Source organism: Vulpes lagopus, chromosome 5 (genome assembly GCF_018345385.1).
Source record: "Vulpes lagopus strain Blue_001 chromosome 5, ASM1834538v1, whole genome shotgun sequence".
NCBI classification, from domain to species: domain Eukaryota; kingdom Metazoa; phylum Chordata; class Mammalia; order Carnivora; family Canidae; genus Vulpes; species Vulpes lagopus.
In genome coordinates this window covers 110719948-110735995 of record NC_054828.1, presented here as the reverse complement: position 1 = coordinate 110735995, position 16048 = coordinate 110719948, and the positions used below count along the sequence as shown (strand labels likewise).

At 42.4% G+C, this 16048-nt stretch overlaps 1 protein-coding gene across 1 annotated transcript in view; it reads right to left on the bottom strand.

Moving 5' to 3' along the window:
• The window catches only part of ALK (ALK receptor tyrosine kinase), a 677634-nt gene that overhangs the window by 187589 nt on the left and 473997 nt on the right, over positions 1 to 16048 (bottom strand). Inside the window, exon 5 of the mRNA XM_041756066.1 lies at positions 553 to 680. Coding sequence (XP_041612000.1) covers positions 553 to 680 — 128 coding nt within the window. The remainder of the gene's footprint in view (positions 1 to 552; positions 681 to 16048) is intronic.

Genomic DNA, 16048 nt, shown 5'->3' with positions numbered 1-16048 from the left:
GCCTCTTAATAGCAGGAATCCAGTCATTAAAAACACTTAGTCATAAATTTTGCCTCAGGGGAAAAAGAGTAAAACAATCACTATCAAGTTGGTGGAGTAAGGATTGGGTAGAGATATAGGTAAAAAAAAAAAAAAAAGGTAGAATGTTGATAATTGTTGAAACTGGTTTGAGGGTATATGGGGATCATTGCACTATTCTATTTATTTGCATACATTTGAAATCTTCCACAACAAAAAGCAAAACAAAAACAAAAGAAAATAACATAGCTGAAAGCATTTGGCAGCCAGGGAAGTTAAGCTGATATGTTCTCTCACAAAGACTGTATTCTATTTGATGAGATTTTAAGGTAAACAGATATAATGGTATACTCAATTTTTGAAAATTGATCAGGTGGGCTGTGGAGCACTTGGTAATATTTAGAACAAGCCCCAAGGCACTGCAGACTCGACTATATAAGCAAGCACATTCCTAGCTAATTGTAGTGGCAGGTTACTGACACACTTAAGACAGCAAGCTACCAACAAGTGGTGGGGAAAGCCAGATTCAAATACCTTCACTGCAGTTCTTCAGGGCAAAGAAGTCCACTGCAGACAAGCTTCGGTTGCCACTCGAGATGTATTCCAGGGCCACTCGGAAGGGATTCTCTGGGCGCCCAATTCTTCCCTGGAGCACTGTCCAACTGGTTGCATTGAAAAGCAGAGGGGAAGAGCATAGAAAAACAGTGATGAGAAGCAGGCCTAGCTTGCACAAAGATTCTGTTTCTGCAGTGATTTTAGGACCCACACTCTTCATGGGCACCAAGAGGTGCAACCCTAAGAGGCCCTGAGAACGATGACTCTGACAGCAACACACAAACATTTATTTCCTTCTTGTCCAGCTAACCCAGATACCTATTTCTCCAAGCCACTGATGTTTCTTTTGTCATATTCTTTCAGGCAATTGCAGACCTTTGGACATTTTTAGTAGTTAATCTTACAGGAAAAAAATATACTTACTTAAGAATACCTGCCAGTAGGGTGAAGGGGTAGTCTTGAAAAACATTTGTCGGTGTATTCATAATTAGCCCTAGAAAGAATTTTGGCTTTCAGAATTTTTTCTGATCCCAAAATCTAATCACTCTTGGGTTTGCTGTATGGTTACTTGAGGGAAGCAAGCTAGGGCTATTTATTTACTTGAGGAAAATTAAAGTGCACTGAAGCATGTATTTTGGGGTAAAAGGTACCTAAGATTGGTGTGAACTCTGCAAAAAGGTGCAAACAGAAGAAGATAGAAGTAGGTCGAATGGTGAGCTCTGCAAGCATCTATGATCAAGGACACTGACATCGCTGGAGAACAGAGAATAAGCGAAATGAACATTATTTTACACCTCACTCATGCTATTAACCTCTGGGAATAGCCTCCTGTCACTGATTGGAACATCAGATTTACTTTCAGCCATTGATTCAGGTTTTTTAAAAAAATATATAGTTATGTTGAAAATTTTGCATGGTGAGTGGAAATTACCTGAACTGTTTCATATTTTTTTCCTTTAAAAAACAGTTTTATTGAGGTATATTTGACACACAGTTAAATTGCATGTCCTAAAAATGTATAGTTTGGAGAGTTAAAGAGTATAAATTGATGAGGTTTGCCATATATATACACTCATGAACTCATGATGTTTCATATTGTCCTACCACTATGTAGGGCCTCAGGTAGGTTGGCCCATAAAAGAGTGAAGGAATTTAGGGAAAGATTAGCTTTCTGTTAAAAAAAATGTTTAAAGTACCCCCTCGCCCGCAAGGTATAAAGTGATGCTCACTATAAGAAATATTAAAGATCCAGCTATTCAGAAAAGTTGGTAAAGGAAACTAAAAGTCACCAGACACTCATTATCCAGAGAGAACCATGGCCAAAACTAGTGTAGCCTTTTAGCTATACTTTTATATAAACAAGACCATTTTACTGTGACTGGACTTTGCCACTCAATGGCATGTCAGGAGACAATAAGTATAGACTATGTGATGAGCTCAATGATTGCATTTTTAATGATTTGTGCATTGCTTTTGAATTTTCCTCTTCACGATCATGCTGAGGCTAGCCCTGTGCACTTCTGTAAATACTGCCTTCCGACAAATTCTTAGGCCCCAAGTCAAAGTGCATGTACATTGAAAACTCTGAGCATATTGTCAGTTTTCCAACAGTGAATCAGAGAGCCCATTTCTCCATCTGCTTGTTAACACTGGACCTCATCAAATCTTTCCTGACTTTACTGCCTTTCGGTGATGAAGGCAACACCTAAGGCAATCAGTGGTCTTTCGGCAGGGCGCCCTTGGATGGCAGTTTTGAGTTTCCAGTCCTGCCATGTGGCGGGGCATGCAGTCGGAATCTGCTGAGTGAAGAAGGTAGTTTTGTTCTCTAACTATGCTCTTCTGTACTTAATTCAGATCACTGAAGCCAATGCCTCAGCCATTTAATACAAGTGTATTAAGTTTCCCCACAATAGATGCCGTTGCAGGGATTATTGCTGTTGTAAAGTGTGTTCCCTGTTACTGTACCCAGCAGGATTTCTATCCAAAATAAAACCAGTGCAATTGAATAAGGAAAAGGAGGCCTTTCGGTTTAAATGTGGAGCTGTCAAAGAAATAAATATTTGAAAAGAAAATGTAAACGTGGGGTTCTTAAGAAAAAAACAAACAAGCAAAGAGAGCAGAATTATTCTTGTCCTTCTGAAGAAATAAAGAACCCTATTTTTGAGGAAAGATGGTGGAAAAACGCATGCCTATTCATATTCTGCCAAAATCGTAGCTCTCTGCTGCAAGGAATGATGGATTTTAATTCCAGGTACACTGTGGCCCTTGACAATGATTTCCATTTCTATATTGGCACTAGCCCTCTGGATAAATGTGTCAAGAGTTTTAGGAATTAGTTTCTGAGTTACTGATGCAATAACTTTTGTCTGAAATTCTCTGGCCTCCCATAGTTTACTGCTGCAGCTTTAATAACTTTCAGAGCAGTTGCCAAACATGTATTTTATGACCAGGGAAATTGGGACAAGAAAAGGGCAAGCTTGTACCTAGGGTCAGCTTTGTTTAAAAGACAGCAGGAACCCCAGGAAAAACAAACGCAAGCTCTCTTTTCGGTCTGACTCCATTTTCTTTGCTCATATCCCCACAGTCATGAAACTCCCTTATTAGGGTTCTGTTTCCCTCTTTGGCTGAAGCAACTCTAGTTGTGCTTGCAGGAGGGAAGGTTATGTTCTGACCTAGATCCTCCTAGAGACCAACGTGCAGCTGTGTCCATGTCCTGGGGACTTGTGGCTATCTTTGCACCGGTCCTTTAATCAATCAACTTGACCGTGTGGGGAGTCCATCTGGATTCTGGGAAGCCAGAAAAACTATATGAGCAGCCTGTCACCATCCATTATCTTCCAGTTGTCTCTCTAGAATTCTTCACTTCCAGTTTTGGCTCTGCCCCTCAAGTGTCTGATGACTTTGAACAAGGCACTTCACTCTGAATGCCTGAAATTTTGGATGTTTTTTGATCAATGTATTCTCAATCAGAGGAAGTTTCTCCAATTTTGTGTGAATTTGCTGAGAAAAAACAAACAAACAAAACCTGACCGCACATTTTTGCTGAATGGCTACATCATATTGAATAAATTGGAATACAACAACAATAACAAAAAGTCAGAAGGGTTGGTTTGTGAATATTAAGGTCCATTTCTGACCTGAAGGTTGGAAATAGGTACGTATAAAGGATGCTCAGTTGGGGGCAAGTCCTGGGTTCTGGTTGTGGACCCCCACAGGTTAAGGTAAGTTCCTATACCTACTTGGGTTTTAGTTTCTTTGTTAGCAAAATGCAAGGGTTGGATCAAAAGTTCTCTAAGGTCCCTTACTGATTGGGTGCTTATATTTCTCTAGCAATTTGTAGGAGTCTTAGTGACAAAACACCTGATGAAACCCCTGAAAGCTGCAATGCACAAACAATATTCCACAGAGAGTGGAAGGAAGAAGTGATTAGTCAAAGAATTACATATTTATATCTGTAAAGAGACTAAGTTCCATCTCCTTAGAAAAATGGAGAGACTTGCCCAAGGTCACACTTACAGTTACCTGCAGACCTAAGATTAAAATCAAATATATTATTGTTCCCAGACTGCAAGGACAGAAAACAATGCAACCTACAGATCAGTTGGTATACTCAGTCACCACTCCGTATCACTGGAATCCCAGAAATAGAAAAGGAGATGTCTACTTTGCTTTAATAGAAGAAACACCAGTCTGGATTTTAAGGACAAACAGGCCAACCAGATAGTAAAATATATTGTCACAAAATTGACACACAAAACAAAAAATTCCTAAAAAGCCCTGTCATGGTCTTAAGAATCTCCAAGGCTCCCACCACTCCATACCAAGTTAGTCTGTACGTGTTTAAAGGAAATTGTCAGCACAACTGATGTAAGGCAAGCTGCTGACTAGTTTCAAGGGTTAGCATCCATGACTCAAGGAGGATGAAGGCATGAAGTTGTTTTTTAAGCCTAGGAGGAAGGGGAACTTTTTGATGGCCTGTGAGGTGTATGGATGGCAGTTGACAAGACAGAGGAATGTGTGTTACTTTGCTACTGTGTAGTATTCTAATAGGCATGATGTTGACACAGGATTGGCTCACAAAAGCAAGCCCTCAAACCCCACATGCTATTCAATGGAATGCCTTTCTTTCTTTTTTTAGAGTTTTTTTTTTTTTATTATTATTTACTCATGAGAGACACAGAGAGAGGCAGAGATATAGGCAGAAGGAGAAGCAGGTTCCCTTCAGGGAGCCCAATGTAAGACTCGATCCCAGGACCCTGGGATTACAACCTGAGCTGAAAGTAGACACTCAACCACTGAGCCACCTGGATGCTCCTCAATGGAATGCCTTTCTGAGATGACTTTGGTTGCTGCAATATCAGGAGGCCTAGAGTCAGTCCTCAGCTCCACCATCAACTCAGCTAAGTGACTTTGGGCAAATAATTTAACTTCTCTGATCTTCAGCTTCCTTACTTTTAAGATGGAAATCATAATACCTAGCTCACTGGGTTGTTGTGAGGATTTGTCAGAAGGATATATGCAAAGGAACATCCTTTTGGGGGGTTCTCAATAGTGAGAGCTATTTTTACAGAAGACCACAGCTTTCTTCACAGAATGGCACTGGTCCATGAACCTATCAGCATCTCAACTAATTTATGAGATTCCAGGGGGAAAGGAATGTAGGTAAAAGAAAGAGAGAAAATCATTTGCAATTTATCAATAGCAGACACCTTATTTATTTAAGCCAGAAAAAAAGTCTTCATTTTTAAATGGATCTTTATGTGTTAAGCACAACCCGAGAAATCATGTTGAAATACCCATACGACAAAATATATTAGTGACTATGATAGGATGTCAACATTCTGCTCAGAGCCCTCCAAAGGTACTCATCTTACTTTAGAGTAAAAGCCTCTCATTTACCTTTGTATCATCTGTGGTATGTGGAAAGATGCCTTGTGTCTAAATCTCGGTTAGAATTTGTTGAATTCCATTTCTCAGGTATTTATTGGTGTTTTGTTGTACACTAAATAAAGCATTAAATACTCAGGGGATCATAAGGGTTTAAGATTTAGCTTGGCATTCCAGGTGCTTACAGACTAGAGAGAAAGAATAAAAGTAAATACCAACATTTATAGTGAATGGCAGTATAGAAAGGTAAGTGAGTGGTATAGGCTCTATGTACAATTAAAAGTTAGAAGGCAAAATGATGTGTTCGGGTTGGGTGACCACAAGAGGTGTAACTTAAGGGTGGGTTATGAAGAGGGGGAAGGAATTAGGAATAGGGTGATGCAGAAATACCTTGTATCTCTAGACGCGATATTTGTTGAATGAGAGAACAAGTACATGAACACATTTCTGTTAAATCAGACAAGATTCTGACATTCTTGGATAAAACTTATATTCTAGCAGCACTGAGTTCATCTGAAAGTTCATGTCAGTTCATTATTGTTAGCTCTCATCCATTCAGGTAATGGATGCCTTCCCTGTTAGGAGGAACCTAAGGAGTGGGAAAATTTGAAGGTTGAGGGCTGTTTGCAGGTTGGTTCATCATGTAGTTCTTGGCTCCCAATTTGCTCATAGGTCTGTTCTTTAAAGGGGCAGGGCAAGGGAAAGCAGCCATCAAATTAGCTCTTATCCAAGTGCCCAAGAAAGGAATCAGAGAATTGAAGTAATTGAGACATGGAGGGATCTCAGTGCTCAATGAGGAGAGGTCCATCTGATGCGTGAATGTCCTCTACAAGGCAGGTCAACCTTAAACCAAGTTAATATGAATATTAACAAGAACAACAACAATAGTTAATACTCCTGAAGGCCTACAGTATACCATGCTTCCAGCTAAGTTTCAAATATTTATTTATTTGAGGGGGGGTGGGGGGGAGAGTGGGAGAGTGGAGCAGACTCTCCACTGAGCAGAGAGCCCGAAGCAGGGCTGGATCTCCCTACCAGGATATCACAACCTGAGCTGAAACCAAGAGTTGGACACTGAACCAACTGAGCCACCCAGGTATCCTTCTGACTCCCTCCACTGAATTTTAAACTCAGATTACTGTGACTCCCTAGTCCTTAGATACACTATTTTAAACTTCCTTTTTAGAGCTTCCTGAGGTTAGAAACTGTGTCTTCCTGAGGCTTTGTTCTAACTTCTGGTGCTGATGAACAAGGCTGGGGGCCGGAAGCTAAAAGATGTGGTCATCTGCATGTTCTGTAGTTCTAACAAGAGCAAAGTCATTTAGGTGGTGACTAGGCCTCTTGCCAAGACAGCCAAACTCACGGGTTAAGCAGAGGATGATGGAAACCACATAAATTAGACAACCAGTGTGTCCCTGTCTGGTAGAGATGAGTCACACGACTATCATTGTTAGGGAGTGCAACACTGTCGAGGCCCAGGCTCTGCTGCTGACATTCCTTCACATGTCTCTTTGCTAAGACTCTCTTGACAAGTGTCCGGACGTATGTGTGAAGATGTGAAGATTTGTGAGAAACAAGAAACTGAGCCTGTGGGAGTTCGTGTAGATCAATACAGAAAAAAAAAAAAAAAAGCCAATTGCACTTTTCTCCCTAATCTCATCCTAAAGGAAAAAAAAACACATAACTTTCAAATTTTTCTTAAAATATACCTTGTAGTAATTCTGCAGCAAATACAAACCATTCAGCACTATTTTTTATCGTTTCCATTAAATCAGCCTGCATTTAAAGCATTTTTTATGGGAGATAGTAGGGAGAAAATGCCAGATCAATGTAAATTTTAGTGTGAAGTCCTTTGTTGCTTGTTAATTTTCTGTAGTAATAATAACACTTGGTATGTAGCATGAGGTCTTTCATCCAGGAACTCTTGGCTTTCTTATTCCCTTGCCCTTTACAATTTCCCAAAAGTTAGATGGATGTGCCCTGGAGAAGATCAGATCTGAGTAGAAATGAGGTTTCAGATTGATACTGGAATGTGGCTCCCACTGGCACATGGTGGCAAAGAGCTGCCTGGAGGCTGAGAGTGGCTTCTGGCTCTGCTGGAGCAAAGGGGGTGCTTGCTCTGGCCACAGGTAGACTCGGTTGAAAATTTAACATTGGCAGCTGGAAAGCGGTTTAGGTTTATATCAGACATGCTGTATAGGTGACAGAGATCTGGAAGGTTGCCTGGCTTTCCTGGAGTGGGGGCTAAGAAAATGTTCCCAAACTGTATTTCTCCTAATTTTTCTCTCATGCTTTTGAGCAAAGAAAAAAAAAAAAAGAACGGGTTCCTTTTCCTGACTTCTCTTTAGCTTCTTCTCATTTTCCTTCCATACTTCCTCCCTCTCCTTCCCTTTTTCCTTCCTTCAAAGAAACATATTAAGACCGCAAATTCTGGAGCCAGATTTCATGTTTTATAATCTCAATTCTGTCTCCTTTTGGCTGTGACCTTTGACCAGCTACCTAACCTAGCCTGTCTGTGCCAGTGTTCTGTCATTAAAAGTGGAGATAATAATATAACTTTACAGGAGTGCTGTGAAGAGTGCATGAGTTAGGACACATAGGGCACTCAGCTGACACTCAATACTACTCTTACTGTGTTCGGGTTTCTTTTCTCTCCTAAACCCAGGGTGGCAGATGGCCTTTCAAGGAGTGACCTTAGAAGAAGGTGGAATAGGAAACTGATCATGTGGTGGGATTTGGGGAATTGGGGGAGAGCCTCCCATCTCAGAATACCAGGATTTTCGAGGCCTCTTTCGTTCCCTCCTGTGGAGATGAAGAGACAAAATGTATGAATGCAGATATCCCAGGGAACGTTGTTCCAAGCACTTTATTGGTCTGGGTCCATGTTTATTGATGATATGCATCTTTCCAGAAGGGATTTAAGGCAGAACATAAATAAAGCTATTTTATTTTATCTCATTTAATATTCACAATAAATGCATGAGACAGATACTATCATCCCCATTTTATAAGCAAGAAAATTGAGGCTCAGGGAGGCTTACACAACTTGCCCATGTAGTAAATGGTAAGAAGTGATACAAACCTGAGACTTTTTATCTAAAATCGCTTATACTTTCTACTATATTGTGCATCGGTTTACACTAATGCTAAGTATAAATGATTACTTTTTTAGAAGAGCTTTTTGGTGGGTTGCAGGTGATTAGTATTTGAAGTGTGCAGAAAAGGATGCATCCAAGAAATATTTTGGCTTCTTTTCAATGTTGCCCCAGACTGCCTTATTCCCTCTCTCTTTAGATTCCATATCGTCCTAATCCAGGTTGGAATATTCAGGCTTGTGGAGGCAGGCATCCACTCAGCCCCTGGTTGAGATGCTTTCCTTCATTCTCTATAGCAAGCCGGGAATGGGAGATTGAATCTACCTCTACTGATCTAGTTTCTGAACCTTAGGAGTGAGGTGGACAGAAGTGGACTCATCATAGCCACAGCTGTCAAGGAAAATAATGTTTGAAGATGTGTTCTTAACTGGCCTCCATGTAACCAATCAGCTTGCGGAGTCAGCCCAATCTCTGCATTGTGCATGCAGTGGAACCTCCTGGATGTTCAGGCTTACCCCCCCACCCCCAGGACTTCTACACTTCCTACTCCCATCGCCTGAGTTAGATACCTACTGAGAACAAGTTATTCTTGTTCTCAAGCCTGTTTATGCCATTTGTGCTCATTCCAACGATAGCAAGAAAAACTTGAATTGCTTTGTAAAGATTAGTAGTGAGAAATCACTAAACGTAATTGCTGTTTAATTTGGTATACATGGAGCAACAGAAAAAATCCGGGGGAAAAATCTTAAAAATCTACAAGTTTTCATGTTATTTCCCAAGTATTTTAAAATTACTTCCGGTTTAGAGAAACTGAAATTGAAAATCGTGGATGTGGTGTTGTGGTGTCCTGAACTTGGTTTATGGAGAAAGGTAGAGCACAGCTCCAGTCACCAGGCCCACACGGGAAGCAAAGGTGTTGGTCTTCCATCAAGAGATTAGTGAATAAGCATGCATCTAGCATCTAGAAGTTATAAGTAAAGACAAATGTTTAAGATGTCAGTTGATTCCCAAGAAACTATTGGTCCCAAGCTTGTTGTCTAGAGGGCTTCTTCTTTGCTCTAGGTTGTATAAAAAAATGCCTGGAGGATTCCCTGGGTGTTTTGTTTTGTTTTGTTTTGTTTTGTTTGTTCTTTCTAAAGGAGGTAACACTGATTACCAGGCAAAAAATTAAGTGAGAGAGAGCCTCAAATCGAGAGTAGGGAGCCTGAGAGTCCTGAAGTTCCTTTTTCAGTTCCTCTGCATTTTGGATTAAGTCCCATGCACGCTACCACCTCCTCTAGCATCTGCTGAATATTCCTCCTCAAAGAGGGACTCAAGGGATGGGGAAAGGAGAGAGGGTTTGGTTGTTACCACATTCCAGGAATCACAAAATTATGGAAGTGAGCACCAGAGGGGATCCTGGTGGGGTTCCTGACTCCACAGGCTGATCAGGCAATCTCCCTGGCAGGGTAAGCTGTGGATTTTCTCAGGTTAGAGCCTCAGGTGATCATTTTGCCTAGGAGATTTGAGCATGTCACCCACCTGCAGACAGTAGGAATCTGGAATTTGGTTTCCTAACTCTGTTCCTTCCAGTAACTTTGTACCACCATCTGTTCTTTCCAAATACAACCTCTTTTTTTCCCCAAGCCAGCTCAGTGCAGTTAGTCCTTTTTAAAAAATATATCATCACTAAGGGAAAGGATAAAGACAATATTGAAACTTGGAACATGGCCATTTCTGTAGGACCTTTCCTTCAGCATGTCTGCTTCTAGGTTGAGCTCTCTGGTCCTGAGCGGAGCTGGGATTGGGGCTTTCATCATGTGCCCCCACCTCAATACCCATGATTTTCCAAGCCTGAAAGCAATTTTCCTTGTCCATGCTCAAATAACAGCCAGTTGCCCATCTTGCTCCCTAGAGAGCTAGCCTAAATGCCATTTAATGTGTTAATGTATTGATTGGTTCAATACAAATGTAAGCCTCTGCCAAGCAAAATGCTGACGCCCAAGCTCAGAGGCTCCATTTCAGTCATGAATCTCTGGCCAAGTCAAGCCACCCTGGGCTGAAACTGCATAAGGTAGGGTAGACCCTGTAAGCAAATTCTGGGGCTGGGATAGTGGCCAACTGGAGAAGGCTTGAGGGTCCTGGACAGGTCCTGGGTCAGGAGTGCCCACAGACTTGTCCCTACTGGAGATGATCCCCCATTCCACATGTTGCACTTGCCCTACTCTTTTGCTGAGTGACCATCCAGGGATGCAGAAGTAATTCCGGAGGCACTGATGGATCATGTTGTGAGCTCCTTAGTGCAGAGGGGCTCACTGACCCTGCTACAGGTATAAAGATATATAAGATACATATCTTATAAAGATATAAGACTGTCATGAATTTGGAAATCACCATGTGTCTTCCTTTCACGTGGCAGAGAAAGACAGAGGCCTAAACTATGCACCTCCACTCCACAGACAGAGGAGAGTTCCATTCCATCCTTGTATACCGAATCATTTCTTTAAAACTGAAACATGACCATGTTCCCCAGTGCCCTCAGGACCTGCCTATGGTTCCCAGAGCATGCCAGGATTCTTCCCTGCCTTGTACATGTACTCAGGGTGTCCCTTATACCCTGAATCCCCTTTATATTTTTTCTCTGCTGGGTTATTCTTCACTGATTGAGATTCAACTTGGTATCCCTAAGTTATCTGACTCTCAGGTTGAACTGGGTGACTGGTAGAGGAGAATAAAGATGACACATGCCTATCTCTGCCTATCAGAGGTTTTTAGAAGAGCTTCTTGAAGGATATGACATCTATTATTATTGGCTGGTCCACTCTGGTCCAAGAAGGGATGCCAGATAAGGGTGGTGTTATGTATTGACTTGTATCCCCCTCTAAAGATATGTTAAAGTCCTAACCCCCAATGCCTCAGACCGTGACCTTATTTAGAAATAAGGTCTTTATAAAGGTGATCAAGTTAAAATGAAATTATTAGGGCAGGCCTTAATCCCATGTGACTATATCCTTATAAAAGAGAAAGTTGGATGTAGAGACAAACACACAGGGAGAATGCCATGTGCAGAGGAAGACAGAGATCTGGGTGATGTGTCAACAAGCCAAGGAATTTCAAAGATTGCCACAAGCCATCAGAAGCTAGGAGAGGCATGGAATAGATTCTTCCTCACAGCCCTCAGGAGGAATTGACCCTGTTGACACCCTGAGCTCAAATGTCTAGCCTCTACACTGTGAGACAATCAAGTTCTGTTGATTAAGCTCTTCAGTGTGTGATACTTTGTTATGATCACTGTAGAAAATGAACATAGGTGGATAGTTCAAAACCATCCCAACTAAGTGGAGAAACAAACTTTAAAATATTTTTACCGACTATGTGTGAATGGTTATCTTTCTATGTGATGAGCAGCTCATGGACATGTAGTCCACAAGCTACTGAAAAAACAACTCATTTCTCACAAGGAAGCCCCATTTTCCTTGGGGCCAGAAAGAGTGCAGGCCATTTTCCCATACACTTACCCCTGCCTTCCAAGTGAATAATATCACCTTTGCCTTTAGAGAGGCCCATTGTAGAATGATACTAGGAAGGGCTTACTAATAAACCCAGGAATAATAGGCCCATTAGATTCACCTGAGTAATGCTCATACCTTTAAGTCATGCTTGAGGAAACTGATGGAATTTGGACTTCAGGTGTCTACCGTGTCAGCCATGTGGGAGCTTTCTGGAACGCAGTGGCCAGAACTGCTTGAGAGGCCATGAGATTGTGCCAATGATGTGTTCACCTGGGAGTCAATTTCTGGGCTGAAATTGCCAACACCAATTTTCACATGACATCAGAGGGTCAGCTCAAAATTGTGACCTGGAACTTTTAAGGCATGCCGAATCTGCACTGGAAGCAGAGGTACATGGGAGAGCCAGAAAGATTTGGGCTGGGGTTGGGGTGAGCAGGCATCTGCGGGAGTGCAGCCAACCTTTTCTCACCTCTCCTGGTTCATCTCCTACTTTGAATATTCACAATTAGAAAGCTCTAAAAACTCAGAATCTTTTGACATTGTCCCTGCTCCTTTACACGGGACCTGCAATATTCTGGAAAGAGCAGGCTCCTGGTTTTTGGCTGGTTCAGCCCTTCAGTGATATATTTAATCAATAAGGGCTTGGGGAATAGTCACCTACAAGACAGGAATAGCCCATCTTCTTTTACTTGCCTCCCAAGAGATATATGCAAAGTGTCTTAGAAAGAGCTGCCTGCATATCCACTGTATTATAAATGTCACCGTAGCCACTGGTAAGCCTGCAATGCAGTTTTGTTAAAACGAAACCAAGCAGAAACCTCCAAAGAGTCAATAAAAACTGACTCCTGGAGATGAGGTTTTAAAACCTGTCTCTTTGCTCAGGCCTTGTACTCATAGATCATGGAAGCTGGAGTCTATCCAGTTGTTTGGTATGTTTCTCATGGAACCAAGAGGGACAGCAGAAGCCCTCTTTTCCTCTCCAGTCTTATGGCAACCTCAAAGGGCAGAGGACTACAGGAATGGACTGTGACAAAGGCTGAGAAGACAGTCTAGCACATGAACTCCTGGCTCATGTGAGCTCTGTGGGTTGGCTCTGCCATCAGCTCATAACAGATTCAGAGGACATCATTTAAAACAGTGCTGATCCTCTGTCATGTGGGCTGATGGCCTCTGCACCAAGCAGGTATGGACACTCACAATGGCTCTTCGTACTCACAGAGCCAGGATTGTGTGGCTCGTGCTGCCATGGGCGGGTGGGGGGCAGGGGGTGGGGTTGGTCCTGAATGATGCAGAAGGAATCAGTGGTCTGTTAGCATCTCTGGCTTTGGAAACCTGCCAGTAATGTCATCCAAGCAATGATGGTAATAATTGTTATATTGCTATTAGATGATTATAAGTATCATAATGCCTACCACTCCTTGGACACTAATGCCATGCCAGACACTGCGGAGGAATCCGTTATAGCTATTTCATTTGATCCTCTTGAAAGCTGTGAAGGGAAGGTGCTATTGCCCCACTGTACAGATGAGGAAACTGAGATCCCAGCAGATGAATTACCCTGTTCTTGACTTGGTAAGTGACAGACCTGAGATTCAAACCTGGGCCTGTCAAACTCCAGGCCTATAGCTGTCTTTGTGTGCCTCAGCTTCCCATAGAAGCACGATGCAGTCTGGGCTGCTATAGGAATGAGGGGAGGATGGCCTCAGGCACTTGGAGATCCCACAACTTCAGAGCTGAGGGGTATCCAGATTAGGCTGAGATACAATAGTTACTAGGGAGCCTACTGTGGCAGAGTACGGTACTTACCATGTCTATCAGGAGATTTAAAACTGAGATGGATTCTCCTTCTAGAATATTCAGGATCATAATGCTAGTGTTCCTTGGGATAGCCATGGGACTTCTGCTTCAGCACACTCCCATCTGAGGGGCTTCGTGTCCCTGCACACACCCTCTCATCTGATTCTTACAATCATAGGTACTCTTCTTTGTCACACAGCCAGGTAGTATGGAATGAAGGGTTGCAAAGCTTGCTCAGAGGACTAGTTAAGAAGTGCTAGAGCTTGGTCTTGTGATTCCAAGGCTGGTGCTCTCCTATCCATCCCCTGAAGGCTACTGGAATCCAGAAAGGCCTCAAAGCATGGAGACTGGCCACCATGTTGTCTGCTTGGCACTGGTACATGGGAAGCCTGACTGATGATATTCTCCTGTTTCTAGAGCCATCCCTTGGCAGGGGATGAGAGGCCTGTGTGTTGGGAGGGACTGGAAGCTGGGACAAACCTGAGTTGGGAGTCTCTCCTTCCCTAGCATTTTTGCATGGGTAAAAATAAACATCAGTTCTTATAGGACAAGGAAAATACATGAGTCTTCCCATTCTATAGATGAGAAAACTGAGATATGGGAAACAGAAGGAACTGGAACCCAGTTTTTTAGCTAGGAAAAGAGCATAGACACTAGGATCCTTGGGGCCAGCATCTGCTTAATCCTTGTAGTGTCCTACTGAACCGAGTGAAGGTAACTGGGGCCCTTTTTTCCTCATCCATGACTTGGCTCTGTGTATATTTATGGGCATGTGCCTGGGGGTGAGCCAGGGGCTGAAGGCCAAGTTGAATTACATCAGATGTCATTGAATCTTTTAGTATCAAGTCACTTAAAATTATCATCTAGCTTAAAAGATTTTATTACTTATTTTCCTCTATTATAAAAATCTTTTGAACAGATATATGTACTCCTATCTGATATTGATATTAATCATCAGTAAAATTTAATATTTTATTTTTAAATGATATATATTTATATTTATATTCATATTTATATTACCTCCAAGGAGCCGTTTTGCATAGCCATGGAATGAGTGCACTCTGTTTGGAGATGCACCAGCTTAGTCCATTGCCATGTTAGAAGATCAACCCTCTTGAGTACGGAAGGTTCTTCTTACTTTGGTCCCATCCACTAATCATTTAATAGAACATATCTCCCAGTATAGATGACCCCTAGGTAGCCTGGGAAGGGTTGCCGACAGTTTGGTGGCACCTCCTCACTGAGGTCAGGGAGTCTCATTCCCTCTTGGTTGCCTCCACCCAGGGACAGGACTCAGAATATCAGTGGATGAAGTCAAGTCTCTTTGGTGAATTCCCCCTTTCTCAGCCTGAGCTCTGGCCCCCTCTCAGCCCACTCTCTTCCAACAGGAGCAGATGTTTTTAGCCCACAAATAAATTTTCTTTCAGCAATGATGACTCTGGATATAGAATCATGCATTTCCCCTATACAAATTGCTGTCACTAGATATAAAGCACTAAATGACATCTCAGAGGTGGCTTCTTTAGTGACTCTAACCCCCAGCATTCTGTCTTAGTATCCTTCACTATACCCTGTCCTGTTGGGCTTTGGGAACAGGGTAAGAGCTTGCTGTGACATAGCTGTCCTTTGCAAGATGTTGTTGCTCCAGTGTCCTCATTCTGTCCTTGGTGGTAGTGGTGGTGGGCGGGGGTGGGGGTTGGTGGTGGAGTTGCTTTCCAATACGGCATGACACCACAGTTAGTGTTTGCTTTTACTTTCCCAAAAGCATCACAGGGCTCTCTGGGGCTCAGCTGGAGGATATCTCCCCTCCTTGATCATTCTGATGACTCCTTGAATCATATTACTTTAAGCTATTTTCTGTGGAAGCATTCCCACTCTGCATTTGCATGTACTGCTTTCACAATAAGCATGGCAAACATTCACATCCTAATGCATCAATGTCTTGCTTCCTCTTAGGGGCTGGGAGGGGGTAGGGGTGGATGGCAGTGTGGTTCCTAACCTCAATTCCATGCTGGGGAGATGTCTTTCCTAAGAACCCAGGCTCTTTGGTGGGACTGCTTGTTAGATCTGGTGTCTTCAACTGTGGCCCATGGCTAACATCTCACATGTGGGCCTCCGGAAGGAAGTGACACAAGTTGAGTATTCAGATCGGCCAAATCCCGGGGGCCACTATGTGGAAATAATTGAAGTCTTTTAACAGAGGTG